This window comes from Triticum urartu, chromosome 6A (genome assembly GCF_056163025.1).
Source record: "Triticum urartu cultivar PI428250 chromosome 6A, HENAU_Tu73, whole genome shotgun sequence".
In the NCBI taxonomy this organism is placed as follows: Eukaryota; Viridiplantae; Streptophyta; class Magnoliopsida; order Poales; family Poaceae; genus Triticum; species Triticum urartu.
Genome location: NC_141878.1, coordinates 100,896,287 through 100,918,190, shown reverse-complemented (window position 1 = coordinate 100,918,190; position 21,904 = coordinate 100,896,287). Strand labels below are relative to the sequence as shown.

Below are 21,904 nucleotides of genomic sequence, written 5' to 3'. Positions count from 1 at the left end.
CAAAAAGGCAAATGGAGCACTGACTTGTCAAGCTACGCCCATCTCAGCGCTGAAGAACTCCACTCCGGCTTTTTAAACCGTCTGCACTCAAACCGTGATTACGAAGCCGGTTTGGTGAACCTGATGAAAGAACGCTATGAGGTATTTTCATTATCTTTCCTTTCTTGATTTCAAAGTATAAACATCAGCCCAAGTAGCCCCCAAGGGCCGGTTTATGATGTTAGTCGTAAGCCGGGACTTTGTAATATCTTAATCGTTGCATGCCGATCCTCCATATGTCAAGTCATCATTTAGAAACAAACCGGTACTTTATCATTGTATTCATGTAGTTTTCATCGGTGTAGCCCCCAAGGGCCGGTTTAACCTTGCGAGGTAAACCGGGTCTTGACTCAATGCGTCAGCTTTGAATAGATCTACATTAGCCCCCAAGTGTTAAGGATAATGCTTGCATTGTACTTGAGACTTGTGAAAAGTATGTTAATGATAGAGCAAATAGGCATTAGCCCCCAAGTACAAAGTGCATAACTTGTTATACGCTTAGTACTTCATGACCTGTTTTGATAATATGCCTCATCTTTGTAGGCTGAGTTGAGTAAGAGGGATGCTCAAACCGCTGATCTTCAAGAGAACGTCAAATCTCAGCAAACAGAGGCTGCCAAAGCCAAAGAAGAGCTGACCAACGCCTTAGCAGCTATGGAGAAGCTGAAAGCAACTTTTGATAAAGAGCGTGCAGACTGGGAAACAGAGAAGGCCGGTTTAATAAAGAAGGCCGAGGACGCTGAAGCAGCCCTGAAGCCGGTGGTTGACGAACTGACCGGCTTAAAGCGGCAGATTGACGCCATGACTGCCGCTGTGTTTGGTAAGTACCTCCTTGTGCAGGTTATCAAAGTTATAAGTTCTAATCAATGGCCGGTTTTACTGATACTGAACCATGACATGGACCCGCATTGCTCATCTGGGCTCTGACATGCGGATGAAACTTAAAGCAGCCTACACCTTAATAGAGCAGCTGTTCTCTGGATCCCAACGTGCCATTTGCACTACAGCCTATAACAAGCCGGAACCATCATTGATAAAGGAAACAATTGAGAAACTGGCCATGCTACCTGCCCGTATCAATGAACTAAAGATATCAGCCGCAAGATCAGGAGCGCTGATCGCGCTAATCCGGGCCAAGGCATGGATTCCAGATCTTGAACCGGCAGATATCATCAAAGGGTATCCTGGCGTGAAAGAAGATGGCTCAGACTTCAACAATGACGATCTGCGAAGGCTGACAAAGGAGATGCGGCCAATAGCAAGCAAACTGGCGGAAGACACAAACTTATCTCATTTCCAACCAGTTTATGATGCTGAGGGAAAGAGGCAGCCCGCGATGATCCATGATGTTGAAGATCTTGTGCCTCCAATTCGTAAGCATACTTACACTCCTGACATTGACCCCTCCAGCCTTATCCATGAAGAGGCCGTGTTTCAAGCTTTAACCGGAATCGATTGGTCGACGGTTGATTTCCGGCGTCTGGGGAGGGATGAAGAGGAGGTAACCGCGCAAGATGACCCTCAATCGTCAAGCCGTCCCAATGAAGAATCCTAAAACGGCTGCCGTTTTATCAGCTACAGTCTGCCACTTCTTGAAAACAATTACTCATTTGGGCCGTTTTGAAACGCCTTGTAATAGGATAGCAGAAATGCCTCTATCTGCCATGCCATCGAGCATGTTTAGGTTGCTTGATACTTTGAAAACTTGTTTCACTTTTGGGATCTATTTATGCATAGTCCATTATGATTTGTGTTCTTGCATACAAGAACTTGAAAGCGTCCTAGTGGTTTACCACTGGACGGGTCATGATGCCCAAAAATATATACATAACTTGGATGAATAACCAAGATTTGTATTAACCAGATAACATAAATAATAGCTGTGACATACCTCGTTGGCTGAACAACTGCTTGTATGGTAAAGGTGAAAAACACCAATCCGTAATGTTGATAACTCCTTGCCCTCTTGCCGGTTCATACAGAAACCATACTGGGCTAGAATAGTCGTTGATTTGTTCGTATAATGCTGGTGACATCTAGTCAAAGCCAGACCGGAGCAGTACGCTACCGGTTTAAAAACTGATCATGTACTGGCAACTAAGCGTTGAAAGTCATGCCGGGTTGTAATGAACACCGGTTTATCAGAAAAATATTCATAAATCCCTTATCATAAAAAACAGCAAAGACAAAAGAAATATGCAAGGCTTTTCATGGGCTGCCAGGCCTTAAATCGAGGCTTTTCATGGGCTGCCAGGCCGCTGAGTTAAACCATTTTTGCAAAGCCTTCTAAGATGGACCTCAATCTTTAACCAAGCACCATTTTAACTTTGACAAGTTCAGGGTCCATGGGATTGACTTGTCAAACGTTTGATGGGTCATACCAGGTTTACCTGGACGGAGTGGCTTACTTAAAGAGGTAGGATAACCCAGGGTTTTAGGTGAATACACATGGCTTCCAAGCCTGGCTTGATAGCCTATTACAAGGGTGCAAGCTCATTGTTCTTTGAGAAGTAAGGAGCCCCAGGTAATATTTGAGCTGTGCTCAGTGGTTTACCGATGTTTGAGTTGTGCTTAATGCAACAGACTCTCTTTGGCTCCACATAATTTCCTTTTGGCTTGAAACCTATCAAGAGGTGTAGCTATGGTGTGAAGACAACCAAGCCCCCTAGTGATATCCCTTTTTGGTTTTACACCGATCAAGAGGTGTAGCTATGGTTCGTATACGACCAAGCCCCCTAGTGATTTTCTTTATATCTATGTGGCCGTATAGGCCGGGTTAATAAAATACCGCTTTGTCAGTAGAAGCTCCTGTAGGCACACACATGATGTAAAAAGAACAGAGACCCCGCTTTATTCGAGGCTCCGGTTTATTATATAATATATACATTGTCATAAGTATGTACATAAGAAGAGCCTGTGGCTCAAGTATAGTAAGGCCGAAGAAGAGCTATATTCCACGGCCGCTTGGTCTCCTCCTCCGATTTACGTGAGTCTTTGTGCTCTCGAACATCAATGAGGTAGTATGACCCGTTGTGCAGATTTTTGCTGACCACAAAAGGTCCTTCCCAAGGTGGGGATAGCTTGTGCATATCAGTCTAATCCTGGATGAGCCGGAGCACCAGATCGCCCTCTTGAAAAGTTCTTGTCTTAACCCGGCGGCTATGATAGCGTCGGAGATCTTTTTGATAAATCGCCGAATGTGCTGCTGCGAGATCACACTCCTCATCTAACAGGTCCAGTGAGTCCTGACGTGCCTTCTCATTATCAGCTTCAACATAAGCTGCCACACGGGGCGAGTCGTGACGGATGTCACTAGGAAGAACCGCCTCTGCTCCATAAACCATGAAGAAAGGCGTGTAACCCGTTGATCTGTTAGGTGTGGTGTTGATGCTCCATAACACAGAAGGTAACTCCTCCACCCAACAACCCGGTGTCCGCTTTAAAGGAACCATTAGCCGGGGTTTAATACCTCTCAAAATTTCTTGATTTTCCCTCTCTGCTTGACCATTAGACTGGAGGTGAGCCACTGATGCTACATTAAGCCGGATGTGCTCACGTTGGCAAAATTCCTCCATCTCACCCTTTAACAGATTAGTACCATTATCAGTAATAATACTATGTGGGAAACCAAACGGAATATCACCTTTTTGATGAATTGATCCGCCGTGGCTGCATCACACTTACTGACTGGCTCTGCTTCCACCCACTTGGTGAACTTGTCAACTGCCACTAACAGGTGGGTCTTTTTGTCCTTGGATCTCTTAAAGGGTCCAACCATATCAAGCCCCCAAGTCGCAAACGGCCAAGTTATTGGAATCATCCTCAACTCCTGAGCCGGAACATGAGCGCGGCGCGCAAATTTTTGACAACCGTCACACCTTTTGACTAAATCCTCAGCATCAGCATGAGCTATTAACCAATAGAAACCGTGACGAAAAGCTTTAGCCACCAAGGATTTTGAACATCAAAGAAGAGAAGGCTTGAACATTAGAAAGATAAGTTGTTCCAATAATTAACAACAAACACATTCTAGATCAACCGAGCATAATCCACCTTGTCCATTTTTGACGTCCTCAGAGAAGGCAGACCAACTTGAAAAGTTTGCTAGAAATTTGAAGAACTTGAACTTGGTAAAAGCAAAGCTTCATATAATTACTAACTTGGAACCGGAATGAGTAGGAAACATATTTTCATTCTTTTAGGGAGGAACCTCATTGAATGACGTACCCCTGCTAATCCATGCCACTTAATTCCATTTCATGTAAATGAAATTAATGCGTGCCTAGGGATTCCATCAGGCAGCCAAGCTTGCGCCACCTCATCGATCCCGGACACCAGCCTCGCTCTGGACATTGATCACGCTGCTGCACCCCATCGAGATCTTGTCCTCTCCACCACGCTACCATCTCTATATATGTAAGAAGTATTCATACATCCGCGTGCGGGGTACACGTGTGACTTAGACTTGGAACCATCAAGACTGGGACACCATCAAGATCATTGCCACGATAGCCAGTTTAGCGGGAGAGATTCCAAGCTGATGACTGGGACACCATCAAGATCATTGACACGACGCTCGGACGGCTGGAAGCTTGGAACCATTGGCGCAACGCCTGGTCGGCACCGCGTCGGTTGGCACGGTGAACTGCATGCAGCATGAAGAATACATACGTAGATTAGTACTTCCGCCCTTCTGGGTAACCAACAGAGAGCACGTTGGGAAGCTCAAATCTGATGCTCGATGGAATTTGTACATAATACAACTCGCTGCTTCCTGAACAAAGAACTACATAATCACGTTATATTTTTTCTTGATCCAAACAAGGAACCACATATACTTATCCTAACAGAAAAACTAACTAAAACTGGTTTCCCTAAAACTCGTTTTCCAAAATCTAGCATTTAATACTTGTTGTCCAAACAAACACTAAATGTGTGTTGGCTTAATTTATATTCATGTCAATGTTTGGTATACTTAATGTCTCTTTGTTAGTTGTGAGATCACAATGGAGAATCAATATGTTGTAACAAAGTGAGCGGAAATTAGAGTCGAGGAGTAGAATGATGGGTGAAAGTAAATAAATGAATTGTTTTCTGCTGGTTGCTTTTGCTGTTGTTGAGCGGAATGTTGAGGGTGACATTGTCACCATGATTTATGATTTTTCATGAAGAAGACATCCAAAAAATTCAACCCAATTTTGCACTCTCTGCCATAATCTATTATCCACACTAGTTTGATAGTTGTGAACTATAGTGCATGGTGTTTTGGTCCGAATTTGATGCGAGCATGTATTGGTCCAAGATGTGGCAAGAAGCATAAGTGGTGAAAGAATACATTTTTTGTGGGGAAGTGGTGAAAGAATGCTTGTGACCGTTACAGCATTGAGAAAAAAATTATAAGTCCATGGCTAGAGCTGACATTGCCAGATTAAGAGTGGGTGAAAGAGAATGGCGGCGGGGCATTGAGGAAGGGAGAAATATACCAATTTTTTTAGTGGAAGGAGCGGATGGTTAAGGAAATAGAAAGAGTAGGAGGAAAGAAACGAGAGGGAATCAATGGTTTTCTGCTAAATGAATCCAAACCACATACAATCAATTTTTACACATATTTCAAATTAAAACAACCATATGTCAACATATCTATTTTTTATCCCGTGGCAACGCACAGGCATTCAACTAGTCTACTATTAAAGGGGGATCGAACGTCGTGATGGTTCGACCTCGTTCGATCCCCACCTCCCTTCGTACGACAAGACAACCATCGCGCGCAATGGGCCACGCCTGCATCGTCGCAAAAATCCAAGCCCACCATCCCAAGGTAACCCAGTCACACGACATGTCCGTCGACGTCCCATGTTTCTTCCCCATGATCGAACCGTCAGAAGCCAACTCACGCACATCCAATCTCCCTCACCCAATCTCCCCCACACCCATACTTCTTCCCAACCGCAGCCACCGTCACCAATCTCCTCTCCCACTCTGTTCTCCTCCCCATGTCACCGCAAAGATCTCCTCTCCAAATCTCGTTCCCCTTGCTACGGTGCAGATCTCCTCCATACTACAGCCCCCCATGCCGTGGACACCAAACAACACCACCACATCCTTGGCGGCGGTGTCGCTGCCCTTCTGCTGGTGGCAGCTCAAGGCCTTCTTGCTACCATAGGGGCACCGGCGGTTTATGCTGCTGCCGAGTCGCCGTTGTGGTGCCGCCGATGAACCGCGAGCCGGTACACCGGCGTTATCCCCTCTACATGGACAAACCTGGATGGAAGGCAACGGATCCAGCGCTGAGCGCCTTTCACCTCCAACGGCGCGACCTCCTCGACTGAGCGGCGAAGGCTCGACCTCCTCCGACTAGGTGGTAGAACGAAATCCCACCCTCTCTTGCTTCTTGACATGGTTCAGTTTCTTTTGGCCAATTTGGTTTACCTGCATATGGACGAAATCCCTTCCTCTCTTTACTTAACTCACTCATGATCCACCCCTTGTATACGGTACAAGACATAGGTAAAGATTGTTGAGGGTAGAATGCATAAGTACATATTGTATGGTGCTGAATATTCTTATTTTCTGTAAATACAACAACGATGTACACATAGAAGGTCTTCTCAGATGTAGTTATATCGGATACAAATGAGTCTTGCATGTGATTGTGATAGCATGTTGGGTTTGTGTTTTTGATAGCTTGGTGATGGCGGTGGAAGCCACCAAGCAACGTGGAAATAATTTTTTTCTGTAAACACAACAACGATGTACACATAGAAGGTCTTCTTAGATTTAGTTATATGGGATTCAAATGAATCTTGCATGTGGTTGTGATAGATGTTGGGTTTGTGTTTTTGATAGCTTGGTAATGGCGCTGGAATCCACCAAGCAACATGGCATAGCATGAAGTGGCTGATTAATTTTCTATACTTATCTGATTGATTTTCTTCTTAGGCGGCATGAAGTGGATGGAAAAAATTGCAGGAATCACCAGGTATGTGGCGATGCAGCAGTTGTGAAAGACAAGGCGGAGCTTTAGTTTGGATGGTACAAACATGTACTAATGCACGACCATTCAAAATTTCAGTGCACCAAGGCTCTTGTGAGTGCTTAAAAGACTACTTTGTTTCTTCAAACATTAGTTGTTTAGAGCTAATCAGTCTGGAGTGTTGGGTTCCCTGACCAATGATTAACTATGCAATATCATATATATGGGATGTGAAAGTACACTTAAATATTGGCAGTAGGATTACCAGAAGTAGTGCTTTCGTTTCCTTCTTCAAACAAATAACAATACTTATAAATCTTTCGCCAACAAATAACAATAATTCTGAAAATATTTTGCATTTTTTGCATTGACCTCCATACAAAAAAGATGATGCGTGTTTGTCCAAGTGAGAGCATACAAGACTGTAACATTAAAGTGCTTAAACAGCTACTTTGTTTCTTCAAACATTAGTTGTTTAGAGCTAATCAGTCTGGAGTGTTGGGTTCCCTGACCAATGATTAACTGTGCAATATCATATATATGGGATGTGAAAGTACACTTAAATATTGGCAGTAGGATTACCAGAAGTAGTGCTTTCGTTTCCTTCTTCAAACAAATAACGCTACTTATAAATATTTCGCCAACAAATAACAATAATTCTGATAATATTTTGCATTTTTTGCATTGACCTCCGTACAAAAAAGATGATGCGTGTTTGTCCAAGTGAGAGCATACAAGACTGTAACATGATCAACCTGTTTGAAGTTACTGAAACCTGGTAGACAGAGACGTGACTATCCTTGTTATCGTTCCAAAGAATTTTCAGATAACAATTAATGTAATCTTTGTTGGCAGATTTGAAGCTTGCTACATGTTTTTCACAAAAAAGTTCATACCAACTGGTATTTAAACAAAACCATATTTACTTATGCAACTACAATTTCAGTACGTTATGCTTAGTATGTGCCTTTTAGTCGCTCCTTTCTGGGCTGTTCTATACTATTAATATTTGTATGTGCTTCATTATTCATCAGTAATAGTACCCTCCTGTGCAAAACTATAGCCCAAGCTTGTTATTTGAATATAGTTGCAATTTTTTCCACATTGATCATTTAAGCCGGGTAGAATTGTAAACTATGGCTCCTTCCAGGATGAAATGGGCTTCTTTTGAAAAAAAATCGAAATGCTAGGAGAAAAAAATGTCGGTAGTGGTTTTCATTATCCAAGAGAGCTGACATAGTTTACTAAAGAATGCGCTTTCGGCCATGCTGAGTTTAGGTTAAGATGAGCACCCAGTTGGTCATGGTCATGTTGAATTGAAGCATACATAAGTGAGGCAAAGAGCGAGTGTGAACGAGGCACTGACTAGATCGATGGATGCCTTTATGAAATTGAGTGATGTTTTAAACCATTCTCTGTGATGCCTACCGAGCACTCCCTCAGTTACAAAACACATGTTATCGTTAGTTCAAATTAGAACTAAAACCACTACAAGTATTTTCAGTGAACCTCGTCCAATCCAGTACCATCATGATCAATCTTTTCATCAACTGCAAAAGTTCCCCAATTATTTTATGTTGTTCTTCTCTCTCCTAAATCATTTTTATGCCATTTCTTTGCGCTAATACTTTTGATTAACTACCTATTAAGTCGAGATTGTAAATAATCGCTAGAATAGTTGTTACTTCATTGACATCAATTTATTCTCTCGTGATCAGAGCTATCCGTATTTGCTAAAATATCCCTTTCTATATTCACTATGATATCAATTATGTTAATATACATCTAGAATAGCTGAAACTTGGTTGATTTCGCTTTGCTTCATCTAAGCATATCACACCATGAGAACAGGGTGTTTGTGTGGTCAATGTTTGGCCAACGGGAGCGGAGCTTGGGAGGTATCACATGGTAGCCTACAGTGGCTTCACAACTGAGCCTAGATGCATGTTGGCTAGCCAGGATACATATTGTCTTATGCATGTAATCCAATTTCTCTTTTAGACCACAGGTTCCAATATTGTACATTGTGAGCACCACGATAGCCAGTTTAGCTGGAGAGGTTCCAAGGTGATGACCGGGACACCATCAAGATCATTGCCACGACGCTCGGACGGCGGGAAGCTTGGAACCATTGGTGCAACGCCTGGTCGGCACCGCTTCGGTTGGCACGGTGAACTGCATGCAGCATGAAGAATACATACGTAGATTAGTACTTCCGCCCTTCTGGGTAACCAACAGAGAGCACGTTGGGATGCTCAAATCTGATGCTCGACGGAATTTGTACATAATACAAGTCGCTGCTTCCTGAACGAAGAACTACATAATCACGTTATATTTTTTCTTGATCCAAACAAGGAACCACATATACTTATCCTAATAGAAAAAGTACCTAAAACTGGTTTCCCTAAAACTCGTTTTCCAAAATCTGGCATTTAATACTTGTTGTCCAAACAAACACTAAATGTGCGTTGGCTTAATTTATATTCATGTCAATGTTTGGTATACTTAATGTCTCTTTGTTAGTTGTGAGATCACAATGGAGAATCAATATGTTGTAACAAAGTGAGCAGAAATTAGAGTCGAAGATTAGAATGATGGGTGAAAGTAAATAAATGAATTGTTTTCTGCTGGTTGCTTTTGCTGTTGTTGAGCGGAATGTTGAGGGTGACATTGTCACCATGATTTATGATTTTTCATCAAGAAGACATCCAAAAAATTCAACCCAATTTTGCACTCTCTGCCATAATCTATTATCCACACTAGTTTGATAGTTGTGAAATATAGTGGATGGTGTTTTGGTCCGAATTTGATGCGAGGATGTATTGGTCCAAGATGTGGCAAGAAGCATAAGTGGTGAAAGAATACATTTTTTGTGGGGAAGTGGTGAAAGAATGCTTGTGACCGTTACGGCATTGAGAACAAAAATTATAAGTCCATGGCTAGAGCCGACAATGCCAGATTAAGAGTGGTGAAAGAGAATGGTGGTGGGGCACTGAGGAAGGGAGAAATATACCAATTTTTTTAGTGCAAGGAGCGGATGGTTAAGGAAACAGAAAGAGTAGGAGGAAAGAAACGGGAGGGAATCAATGGTTTTCTGCTAAATGAATCCAAACCACATACAATCAATTTTGACACATATTTCGAATTAAAACAACCATATGTCAACATATCTATTTTTTTATCCCGTGTCAACGCACGGGCATTCAACTAGTCTACTATTAAAGGGGGATCAAACATCGTGATGGTTCGACCTCGTTCGATCCCCACCTCCTTTCGTATGACAAGACAACCATCGCGCGCAATGGGCCACGCCTGCATCATCCCAAAAATCCAAGCCCACCATCCCAAGGTAACCCAGACACACGGCCTATCCGTCGACGTCCCACGTTTCTTCCCCACGATCGAACCGTCAGAAGCCAACTAACGCACACCCAATCTCCCCCACACCCGTACTTCTTCCCAACCACAGCCACCGTCTCCAATCTCCTCTCCACTCCGTTCTCCTCCCCATGTCACCGCAAAGATCTCCTCTCCAAATCTCGTTCCCCTTGCTACGGTGCAGATCTCCTCCATACTACAGCCCCCCATGCCGTGGACACCAAACACCACCACCACATCCTTGGCGGCGGTGTCGCCGCCCTTCTGCTGGTGGCAGCTCAACGCCTGCTTGCTACCATAGGGGCACCGACGGTTTATGCTGCTGCCGAGTCTCCGTTGTGGTGCCGCCGATGAATCGCGAGCCAGTACACCGGCGTTATCCCCTCCGCGTGGACAAACCTGGACGGAAGGCAACGGATCCAGCACTCAGCGCCTTTCACCTCCAATGGCGTGGCCTCCTCAACTGAGCGGCGACGGCTCGACCTCCTCCGACTAGGTGGTAGGACGAAATCCCACCCTCTCTTGCTTCTTGACTTGGTTCAGTTTTTTTGGCCAATTTGGTTTACCTGCATATGGACGAAATCACTTCCTCTCTTTACTTAACTCACTCATGATCCAACCCTTGTATACGGTACATGACATAGGTAAAGATTGTTGAGGGTAGAATGCATAAGTACATATTGTATGGTGCTGAATATTCTTATTTTCTGTAAATACAACAACGATGTACACATAGAAGGTCTTCTTAGATGTAGTTATATCGGATAAAAATGAGTCTTGCATGTGATTGTGATAGCATGTTGGGTTTGTGTTTTTGATAGCTTGGTGATGGTGGTGGAAGCCACCAAGCTACGTGGCAATAATTTTTTTTCTGTAAATAAACCAACAATGTACACATAGAAGGTCTTCTTAGATGTAGTTATATGGGATTCAAATGAGTCTTGCATGTGGTTGTGATAGCATGTTGGGTTTGTGTTTTTGATAGCTTGGTGATGGCGGTGGAAGCCACCAAGCAACATGGCATAGCATGAAGTGGCTGATTGATTTTCTATACTTATGTGATTGATTTTCTTCTTAGGCGGCATGAAATGGATGGAAAAAATTGCAGGAATCACCAGGTATGTAGCGGTGCAGCAGTTGTGAAAGACAAGGCGGAGCTTTCTTTTGGATGGTACAAACATGTACTAATGCACGACCATTCAAAATTTCAATGCACCAAGGCTCTGGTGAGTGCTTAAACAGCTACTTTGTTTCTTCAAACATTAGTTGTTTAGAGCTAATCAGTCTGGAGTGTTGGGTTCCCTGACCAATGATTAACTATGCAATATCATATATATGGGATGTGAAAGTACACTTAAATATTGGCAGTAGGATTACCAGAAGTAGTGCTTTCGTTTCCTTCTTCAAACAAATAACACTACTTATAAATCTTTCGCCAACAAATAACAATAATTCTGATAATATTTTGCATTTTTTGCATTGACCTCCGTACAAAAAAGATGATGCGTGTTTGTCCAAGTGAGAGCATACAAGACTGTAACATTAAAGTGCTTAAACAGCTACTTTGTTTCTTCAAACATTAGTTGTTTAGAGCTAATCAGTCTGGAGTGTTGGGTTCCCTGACCAATGATTAACTATGCAATATCATATATATAGGATGTGAAAGTACACTTAAATATTGGCAGTAGGATTACCAGAAGTAGTGCTTTCGTTTCCTTCTTCAAACAAATCTATACCTACTAATAAAGCAAGGTGCGTTTCGCCAATTTTTTCATCGGTTCACCACTCAAAGTAAATAATTTCTATCCGAGGTGGTACTAAATTCTTATGCGTTTGACTGCTAGAAAAAGAAAGCTTTTCCAGAATTTCGGAAGTGGCTGCATGATATGGCCCAGCGAAACCAGCCCACTTTATTTTCTGCCCACGCAGCTATGAAAATTCTATTTTTCGCATAGGGCGACAAATAGTTGGAGCTTCGCATAGGACAACCAATAATGGGCGTGCCCATTTTTCTTTGTTTCTGTGTTTTATTCTATTTTTATTCTCCTTCCCTTATCTCCTTTTCCACTTCCAAGTTTACTTTTCTTATAGAATTTAATTAATAAATTCAAAATTCTTAGAAAATGTTCAGAATTTCAAAAAAATCAAATCATAGAAAATGTTCATAATTCCAATTTTTTCCCAATTTTGACATATGTACAACACTTGAAATTTTTTCCCATTTTTTCTAAAAATTTTATTCTTTCAAAATTGTTGAGATTTCTAAAAAGAAAACAACAATTTAGAAAATTCTCCAAATTTCAAAAAAAGTGAAATTTTAACAATTCAAAATAATGTTAAAAGAAGCACATTTTTGAAAAAGGTTATGAATTTTTAACACATGTTCCTGTTCTAAAAAATTGTGCACAAATTCAAGTAATGTTCATGTTTTTATGAAAAAAGGGATGGTGTTTACAAAAAATGTTTGTGAAATTTAAAAGATGTTCCTATTTCAATTTTTGTTCACGTTTTCTGAAAGTGTTCATAGTTTTCAAAAATCTTTAAAAAATGGTTCATGTTTCCTACAATATTCAGAAACTTCATACCCCAAAATCTCCTCGATTAATAGGAAAGTTATTGAATAGTTCATGGGCCTTTTTCGGCATACGATGGCGTAACAAAACTCTTAAATGCCTCATTCATATGAATGAAAAAATAGCGGATTGATTACTCTACACCTGACGAAACCGAGAAGGTAAATGTTCCTTTTTCACATGCGCACAAGGTTTTGCTTGCACATATAATTCTCACTAACTTTAAATACGTACCAATTTTGGTCCCATTGCAACGCACGGGCATATGTGCTAGTAACACTACTTATAAATCTTTCGCCAACAAATAACAATAATTTCGATAATTTTTTGCATTGACCTCCATACAAAAAAGATGATGCGTGTTTGTCCAAGTGAGAGCATACAAGACTGTAACATCATCAACCTGTTTGAAGTTACTGAAACCTGGTAGACAGAGACGTGACTATCCTTGTTATCGTTCCAAAGAAATTTAAGATATCAATTAATGTAATCTTTGTTGGCAGATTTGAAGCTTGCTACATGTTTTTCACAAAAAGTTCATACCAACTGGTATTTAAACAAAACCATATTTACTTATGGAACTACAATTTCAATACGTTATGCTTAGTATGTGCCTTTTAGTCGTTCCTTTCTGGGTTGTTCTATGCTTTTAATACTTGTATGGGCTTCATTATTCATCAGTAGTAGTACCCTCTTGTGCAAAACTATAGCCCAAGCTTGTTATTTGAATATAGTTGCAATTTTTTCCACATTGATCATTTAAGCCGGGTAGAATTGTAAACTATGGCTCCTTCCAGGATGAAATGGGCTTCTTTTGAAAAAAAAATCGAAATGCTAGGAGAAAAAAATGTCGGTAGTGGTTTTCATTATCCAAGAGAGCTGACATAGTTTACTAAAGAATGCGCTTTCGGCCATGCTGAGTTTAGGTTAAGATGAGCACCCAGTTGGTCATGGTCATGTTGAATTGAAGCATACAGCAGTGAGGCAAAGAGTGTGTGTGAACGAGGCACTGACTAGGTCGATGGATGCCTTTATGAAATTGAGTGGTGTTTTAAACCATTCCCTGTGATGCCTACCGAGCACTCCCTCAGTTACAAAACACATGTTATCGTTAGTTCAAATTAGAACTAAAACCACTACAAAACACATGACTGTAACATTTTGGTGAACCTCGTCCAATCCAGTACCATCATGATCAATCTTTTCATCAACTGCAAAAGTTCCCCATTTATTTTATGTTGTTCTTCTCTCTCCTAAATCATTTTTATGCCATTCCTTTGCGCTAAGACTTTTGATTAACTACCTATTAAGTGGAGATTGTAAATAATCGCTAGAATAGTTGTTACTTCATTGACATCAATTTATTGTCTCGTGATCAGCGCTATCCATATTTGCTAAAATACCCCTTTCTATATTCACTATGATATCAATTATGTTAATATACAGCTAGAATAGCTGAAACTTGGTTGATTTCGCTTTGCTTGATCTGAGCATATCACACCATGAGAACAGGGTGTTTATGTGGTCAATGTTTGGCCAACGGGAGCGAAGCTGGAGAGGTACCACATGGTAGCCTACAATGGCTTCACAACTGAGCCTAGATGCATGTTGGCTAGCAAGGATACATATTGTCTTATGGATGTAATCCAATTTCTCTTTTAGACCACAGGTTCCAATATTGTACATTGCCAGCACCACGATAGCCAGTTTAGCTGGAGAGGTTCCAAGGTGATGACTGGGACACCATCAAGATCATTGCCATGATGCTCGGACGGATAGAAGCTTGGAACCATTGGTGCAACGCCCGGTCGACACCGCATTGGTTGGCACGGCGAACTGCATGCAGCATGAAGAATACATACGTAGATTAGTACTTCCGCCCTTCTGGGTAACCAACAGAGAGCACGTTGGGAAGCTCAAATCTGATGCTCGATGGAATTTGTACATAATACAACTCGCTGCTTCCTGAACGAAGAACTACATAATCACGTTATATTTTTTCTTGATCCAAACAAGGAACCACATATACTTATCCTAACAGAAAAACTAACTAAAACTGGTTTCCCTAAAACTCATTTTCCAAAATCTGGCATTTAATACTTGTTGTCCAAACAAACACTAAATGTGTGTTGGCTTAATTTATATTCATGTCAATGTTTGGTATACTTAATGCCTCTTTGTTAGTTGTGAGATCACAATGGAGAATCAATATGTTGTAACAAAGTGAGCGGAAATTAGATTCGAGGAGTAGAATGATGGGTGAAAGTAAATAAATGAATTTTTTTTTCTGCTGGTTGCTTTTGCTGTTGTTGAGCGGAATGTTGAGGGTGACATTCACTAGTAGAAAACAGGGCTTTGGTCCAGGCCGAGGTGTCCCATTAGTCCCGGTTCAGTCCAGAACCGGGACCCATGGGGCCATCTGTCCCGGTTCGTGAGGCCAGGGGCCTGCCGGGCCTTGTGGGGGCATTGGTCCCGGTTCATCATGCCCCTTTGGTCCCGGTTAGTGGGATGAACCGGGACCAATGGGCCTCGCTTCTGGCCCACCACCATTGGTCCCGGTTGGTGACTTGAACCGGGACCACAGTCTTCCCTTTGGTACCGGTTCATGCCACGAACCGGGACCAATGAGGTGCCTATATATACCCCCTCGTCGGCGAGCAGAGCACTCCACACTGCTCTGTTTTTTCTGGCCGGTGAGGGAAGGGCTTTGTGGTGCTCTAGCTCACCTCCTATGCACATGAGGTGTTCGATGAAATGTCCGAGCCACACTAGTTAAGCTTTCTCCTCTCGAAGCTCGACCTCAAAGCTCCATTTTCCTCGAGATTTGTCTAGGTTTAGCGGCCCATCACGTCCCACTCCCGTCTTCACCGCTGTGGATCGCCCGCACCGATCTCGTCGCCGGCACCACCGTGGTGAGCCTCTTGTTCTTATCTTCTTTCTGAAAGAAAAAAATTCTTACTTTAGCTAGATAGATACTTGTCTAATTTTCTTACTTTTATTATTGCTTGTTATTATATAATGCGATGGTTTTGGTATCCGCCCCCGTCGGCCCTCGTCCTGGCTATGATTCGGATGTGGTATATATTATATTTTTATAACTATTTGGTTCATTTATTGTTTATGACAATTATGCCGACCAACATGACATAGATTTTATTTATCTAGGAGGTAGTTGAACCGGAAATTTCAACCGACCCTATTGTCGAGAGGTTAAATTTAGTTGAAGAAGAAAACAATTACTTGAAGGAAAAAATAAAAAATATTGAGGAGGAGAAGATGATATTGGAGTTGCATGTTGCGGATGTCGTCGGTGATCACAAGATCAAGATGGATGCAATGCGGTTGAAGATGAGAAAGATTAGAAAATATGCCATTCATACTGAGGCTTGGTATCATTATGCCGTTGGATCAATTGTTACCTTGGTTGCGATTATGATCGCATTTGTTTTCGTATTGAAATATTTTACATAGTTTCAATGTATGGTTTAATTAATTAGATGCTCTGGAGAGCTATATGTTGTTAGATGAGAACTATGTATGTACTTTGGTTTTAATATGATGATGAACTTCTATTAATTTGGTCACTTAATTATCTATTCATGATGTTCTGTAATGGTTTTTGACACACTTAATTATATATAATGCACGTAGATGAACCGGTGATGGATGTACGGTGGCAGACACACCTCCGAGTACATTAAGGGCGTGCATGATTTTCTCAAAGTGGCCGAGGCAAACAAGCAGAATGGTTTTATGTGTTGTCCATGCCCTAAATGTGGGAATACAAAGTCTTACTCTGACCGGAAAATCCTTCACACCCACCTGCTTTACAATGGTTTCATGCCACACTATAATGTTTGGACGAGGCACGGAGAAATAGGGGTTATGATGGAAGACGGTGAAGAAGAAGAGGACGATGACAACTATGTGCCCCCTGAAGACGGTGATGCTGCAATGGGGGAAGCTGCTGAAGATCAAGAGGAACCAGACAATGTGCCCAATGATGCTGCAACGGGGGAAGCTGCTGAAGATCATGAGGAACCAGACGATGTGCCCGATGATGATGATCTCTGCCGGGTCATTGTCGATGCAAGGACGTAATGCGAAAGTCAAAAGGAGAAGCTGAAGTTCGATCGCATGTTAGAGAATCACAAAAAAGGGTTGTACCCCAATTGCGAAGATGGCAACACAAAGCTCGATACCGTACTGGAATTGCTGTAGTGGAAGGCAGAGAATGCTGTGCCTGACAAAGTATTTGAGAAGCTACTGAAAATATTGAAGAAGAAGCTTCCAAATGATAACAAATTGCCCGACAGTACATACGCAGCAAAGAAGGTCGTATGCCCTCTAGGATTGGAGGTGCAGAAGATACATGCATGCCCTAATGACTGCATCCTCTACCGCGGTGCATACAAGGATTTAAACGCATGCCCGGTATGCGGTGTATTGCGGTATAAGATCAGACGAGATGACCCTAGTGATGTTGACGGCGAGCCCCCCAGGAAGAGGGTTCCTGCGAAGGTGATGTGGTATGCTCCTATAATACCACGGTTGAAACGTCTGTTCAGAAACGAAGAGCATGCCAAATTGATGCGATGGCACAGTGATGACCGTAAGAAAGACGGGAAGTTGAGAGCTCCCGCTGACGGGTTGGAGTGGAGAAAAATCGAGAGAAAGTACTGTCCTGAGTTTGCAAGTGACCCAAAGAACGTATGGTTTGGTTTAAGCGCGGATGTTATTAATCCTTTCGGGGAGTAGAGCAGCAATCATAGCACCTGGCCCGTTACTCTATGTATGTATAACCTTCCTCCTTGGATGTGCATGAAGCGGAAGTTCATTATGATGCCAATTCTCATCCAAGGCCCTAAGCAACCCGACAACGACATTGATGTGTTCCTATGGCCATTAGTTGAAGAACTTTTAAAGCTATGGAATGGAAATAGTGTACGTATGTGGGATGAGCACAAACAGGAGGAATTTAACCTTCAGGCGTTGCTGTTTGTAACCATCAACGATTGGCCCGCTCTCAGTAACCTTTCAGGACAGAAACACAAGGGATACCACGCATGCACACACTGTTTAGAAGAAACTGAAAGTATATACTTGGACAAATGCAGGAAGAATGTGTACCTGGGCCATCGTCGATTTCTTCCGACCAACCATCAATGTCGAAAGAGAGGCAAGCATTTCAAAGGCGAGGCAGATCACCGGAAGAAGCCCGCCATGCGTACGGTGATCAAGTAGTTGCTATGGTCAATGATTTACACGTAATCTTTGGAAAGGGTCCCGGCGGACTAGCTGTTCCGATTGACGCTGAGGGACACGCACCCATGTGGAAGAAGAAATCTATATTTTGGGACCTACCCTACTGGAAATACCTAGAGGTCCGCTCTTCAATCAATGTGATGCACGTGATGAAGAACCTTTGCGTGAACCTGCTAGGCTTCTTGGGCGTGTATGGGAAGACAAAAGATACACCTGAGGCACGGGAGGACCTGCAACATTTGCACAAAAAGACGGCATGCCTCTGAAGCAGTATAAAGGTCCTGCCAGCTACACTCTTACGAAAGAAGAGAAAGAAATCTTATTTGAATGCCTGCTCAGTATGAAGGTCACGACTGGCTTCTCGTGAATATAAAGGGAATAATAAATATGCCAGAGAAAAAGTTCCAGAACCTAATGTCTCATGACCGCCACGTGATTATGACGCAATTGCTTCCGATTGCATTGAGGGGGCTTCTACCGGAAAACGTCCGATTAGCCATTGTGAAGCTATGTGCATTCCTCAATGCAATCTCTCAGAAGGTGATCGATCCAGATATCATACCAAGGCTAAGGAGTGATGTGGCGCAGTGTCTTGTTAGTTTCGAGCTGGTGTTCCCACCATCCTTCTTCAATATCATGACGCACATATTATGGTTACATAGTGGACATATGGGAACTTGACTACGGACATGATTTTAAGGTCCCTTTGTTTAAGTGCAAATGGGTCAATCTGTCAGGAGGCGGGGTACAGGTAGACCCATAGTACGGAATGACAACAGTGGATCTCAACAATCTTGCGTATGCAGACGAACCGTTCGTCCTAGCCAATGATGTGGCACAGGTTATCTATGTGAAGGACATGTCTACCTGTAACACCCTCGATGCGACTATATCTCCCACGTGTCGAGGCACGACTTAGAGGCATAATCGCATTGAAGGCATATGTCGCAAGTTAGGCAATCTTCACAACATCCCATGTAATATAAATAATAAAAGGGGAGATAACATAGTTGGCTTACACTCACCACGTCAATCAAGGTACATAAATAACATTACATCATGCAAACACTCATGGCCCGACTACGGCGCCAAAATAAAAGATAACCCAACATGCGACACGGTCCCGATCACCCCCAACTGGGCACCACTACTGATCATCAGGAAAGGAAACATAGTAACGTTGAGAGTCCTCGTCGAACTCCCACTTGAGCTCGAGCGCGTCACCTGGAGCGGAATCATCAGGCCCTGCATCTGGTGTAATAGTAATCTGTGAGCCACAAGGACTCAGCAATCTCGCACCCTCGCGATCAAGACTATTTAAGCTTATAGGTAAGGCAAGGTAAAAATATATGTGGAGCTGCAGCAAGCGACTAGCATATATGGTGGCTGTCCTGTTCGCAAAAGAGAGCGAGAAGAGGAGGCAAAGCGCGAGCGAGAAACTAGAGAACAACCTACGCAAGCATTACTCCAACACCGTGTTCACTTCCTGGACTCCGCCGAGAAGAGACCATCATGGTAACTCACACTGTTGATTCATTTTAATTAAGTTAAGGTTCAAGTTATCTACAACCGGACATTAACAAATTCCCATCTGCCCATAACCGCGGGCACGGCTTTCGAAAGTTCAAATCCCTGCAGGGGAGTCCCAACTTAGCCCATGACAAGCTCTCACGGTCAACGAAGGAATAGACCTCCTCCCGAGACGTTCCGATCAGACTCGGTACCTCGGTTCTTCAAGACACTTCGACAGGTTAAACCAAATCCAGCAACACCGCCCGAATGTGCCGACAAATCCCGATAGGAGCTGCACATATCTCTTCCTCAGGGCACAATCGGATAAGCAATCCGTACAACTAAAACCAGCCCTCAAGTTTCCCCGAGGTGGCGCTGCAAGGGGCTCTAGGTTGGACCAACACTCAGAGGAGCACTGGCCCGGGGGGGGGTTTAAAATAAGATGACCCTCGGGCTCCGGAAACCCAAGGGAAAAAGAGGCTAGGTGGCAAATGGTAAAACCAAGGTTGGGCATTGCTGGAAAAGCTTTAATCAAGGCGAACTATCAAGGGGTTCCCATTATAACCCAACCGCGTAAGGAACGCAAAATCCGGGAACATAACACCGATATGACAGAAACTAGGGCGGCAAGAGTGGAACAAAACACTAGGCGAGAGGCCGAGCCTTCCACCCTTTACCAAGTATATAGATGCATTAAGATAACAAGATAATATAATGATATCCCAACAAGTAAATAAATGTTCCAACAAGGAACGGCCTCCAGTCTTCACCTGCAACTAGCAACGCTATAAGACGGGCTGAGCAAAGCGGTAACATAGCCAATCAACGGTTTGCTAGGACATGGTGGGTTAGAGGTTTGACATGGCAATTTGGGAGGCTTGAAAGCAAGTGGTAGGCATCGTAGCATTGGCATAGCAAAAGAGCGAGCATCTAGCAAAGCAAAGATAGTAGTGATTTTGAGGGTATGATCATCTTGCCTGCAAAGTTGTCAGAGTTGACTGGATCCTCGAAAGCAAACTCAATGGGCTCCTCGTTAGTGAAATCGTCTCCCGGCTCTACCCAAACAAGACAAACAAGCAAACGGAACACAATCAACCACGTGCAAGGATCAAACAATATGATGCAAGGATGGTATGCTATGCGGGATGCGATGCGGGATGCATATGCAAGATTTGACAGAGAATGCATGAACCTGGCCTCAACTTAGGAATCCAAGTGTGCCACTAGAAAGATGAGATGAAATCGCTTGAAACGATATAAAGAACGCCGGAATCGGAGTTACAGTTTGGAAATGGCAAGCAATTCAAATATGACACCGGTCTGCGATTTGCAGCAAGTAGTCATCTAAATGCAACGAGATGAACATGCTACAGCACCCAAACATGGCATAAAAATACATGGCAGGGATGCATTCATGATTTTTAACAAAAGTCTAGTGCTGAGCTACGGCCAATTCATCCATTAACAGGTTCAAACAAGCATGGCAAAAATGCATATGGCAAACAGATTTCAGACTTAGTGAAATTAACACTTGTCTGGAATTTCAGATCAGATAGCACTCTTCGGAGCAACAAAACTACATGCTACAGGACCTGAACATGGCAAAGTAAAGAATGGCATGGAGCTCCTCAAAAAGCTTAACAAAAGTCCCTTAGTGGCCTTGAGGCAAAAGGGATCAGAAAATACAATTGCAAGCATGTGAACATGGCAAAAACATAATCAGTTCTCAGACTTAGTGAAAACTGGAGCATGCTGAAAACAGATATCAAGTAGGCATGTTCACGAGCTCGATGCAGTCACTACGGAGCAAGTCATGACCAACTAAGAATACACCCATCAAGAATACACAAAATGCAAGCTAGACATGGCAAGAACAATAGCATAGCATGCACGTATCAACTACAACATCCTCGGCAAAATCGCTAACAAGTAGACAATTTGCCCAGATTCACGAAGTAGCAAAAGTAGAGCTCGATTGACTCAAGCTAGGGTGCTCCATAATTGCAAAAAAAGACATGGATGGATAGAGCACTACAAGATTAACAAAACATCCTTACTGATCATCCTCAAAAGAGGCACGGATCACTCAGGAAACAACATGAACATATGGCCATATGAAATAAACAGCTCAAGGACTTAGTGCAAATGCTAAGTCCTTGAAATC

At 42.8% G+C, this 21,904-nt stretch overlaps 1 protein-coding gene across 1 annotated transcript; it reads left to right on the top strand.

Moving 5' to 3' along the window:
* Window positions 1–693: 693 nt before the first annotated feature.
* LOC147964229 (uncharacterized) lies at window positions 694–7,043 on the top strand. Its single transcript, XM_087529886.1, has 3 exons — window positions 694–859; window positions 939–1,412; window positions 6,979–7,043. Exons 1-3 carry the CDS (start codon window positions 694–696, stop codon window positions 7,041–7,043), a joined length of 705 nt encoding a protein of 234 aa, XP_087386012.1.
* The last annotated feature ends 14,861 nt before the right edge of the window (window positions 7,044–21,904 follow it).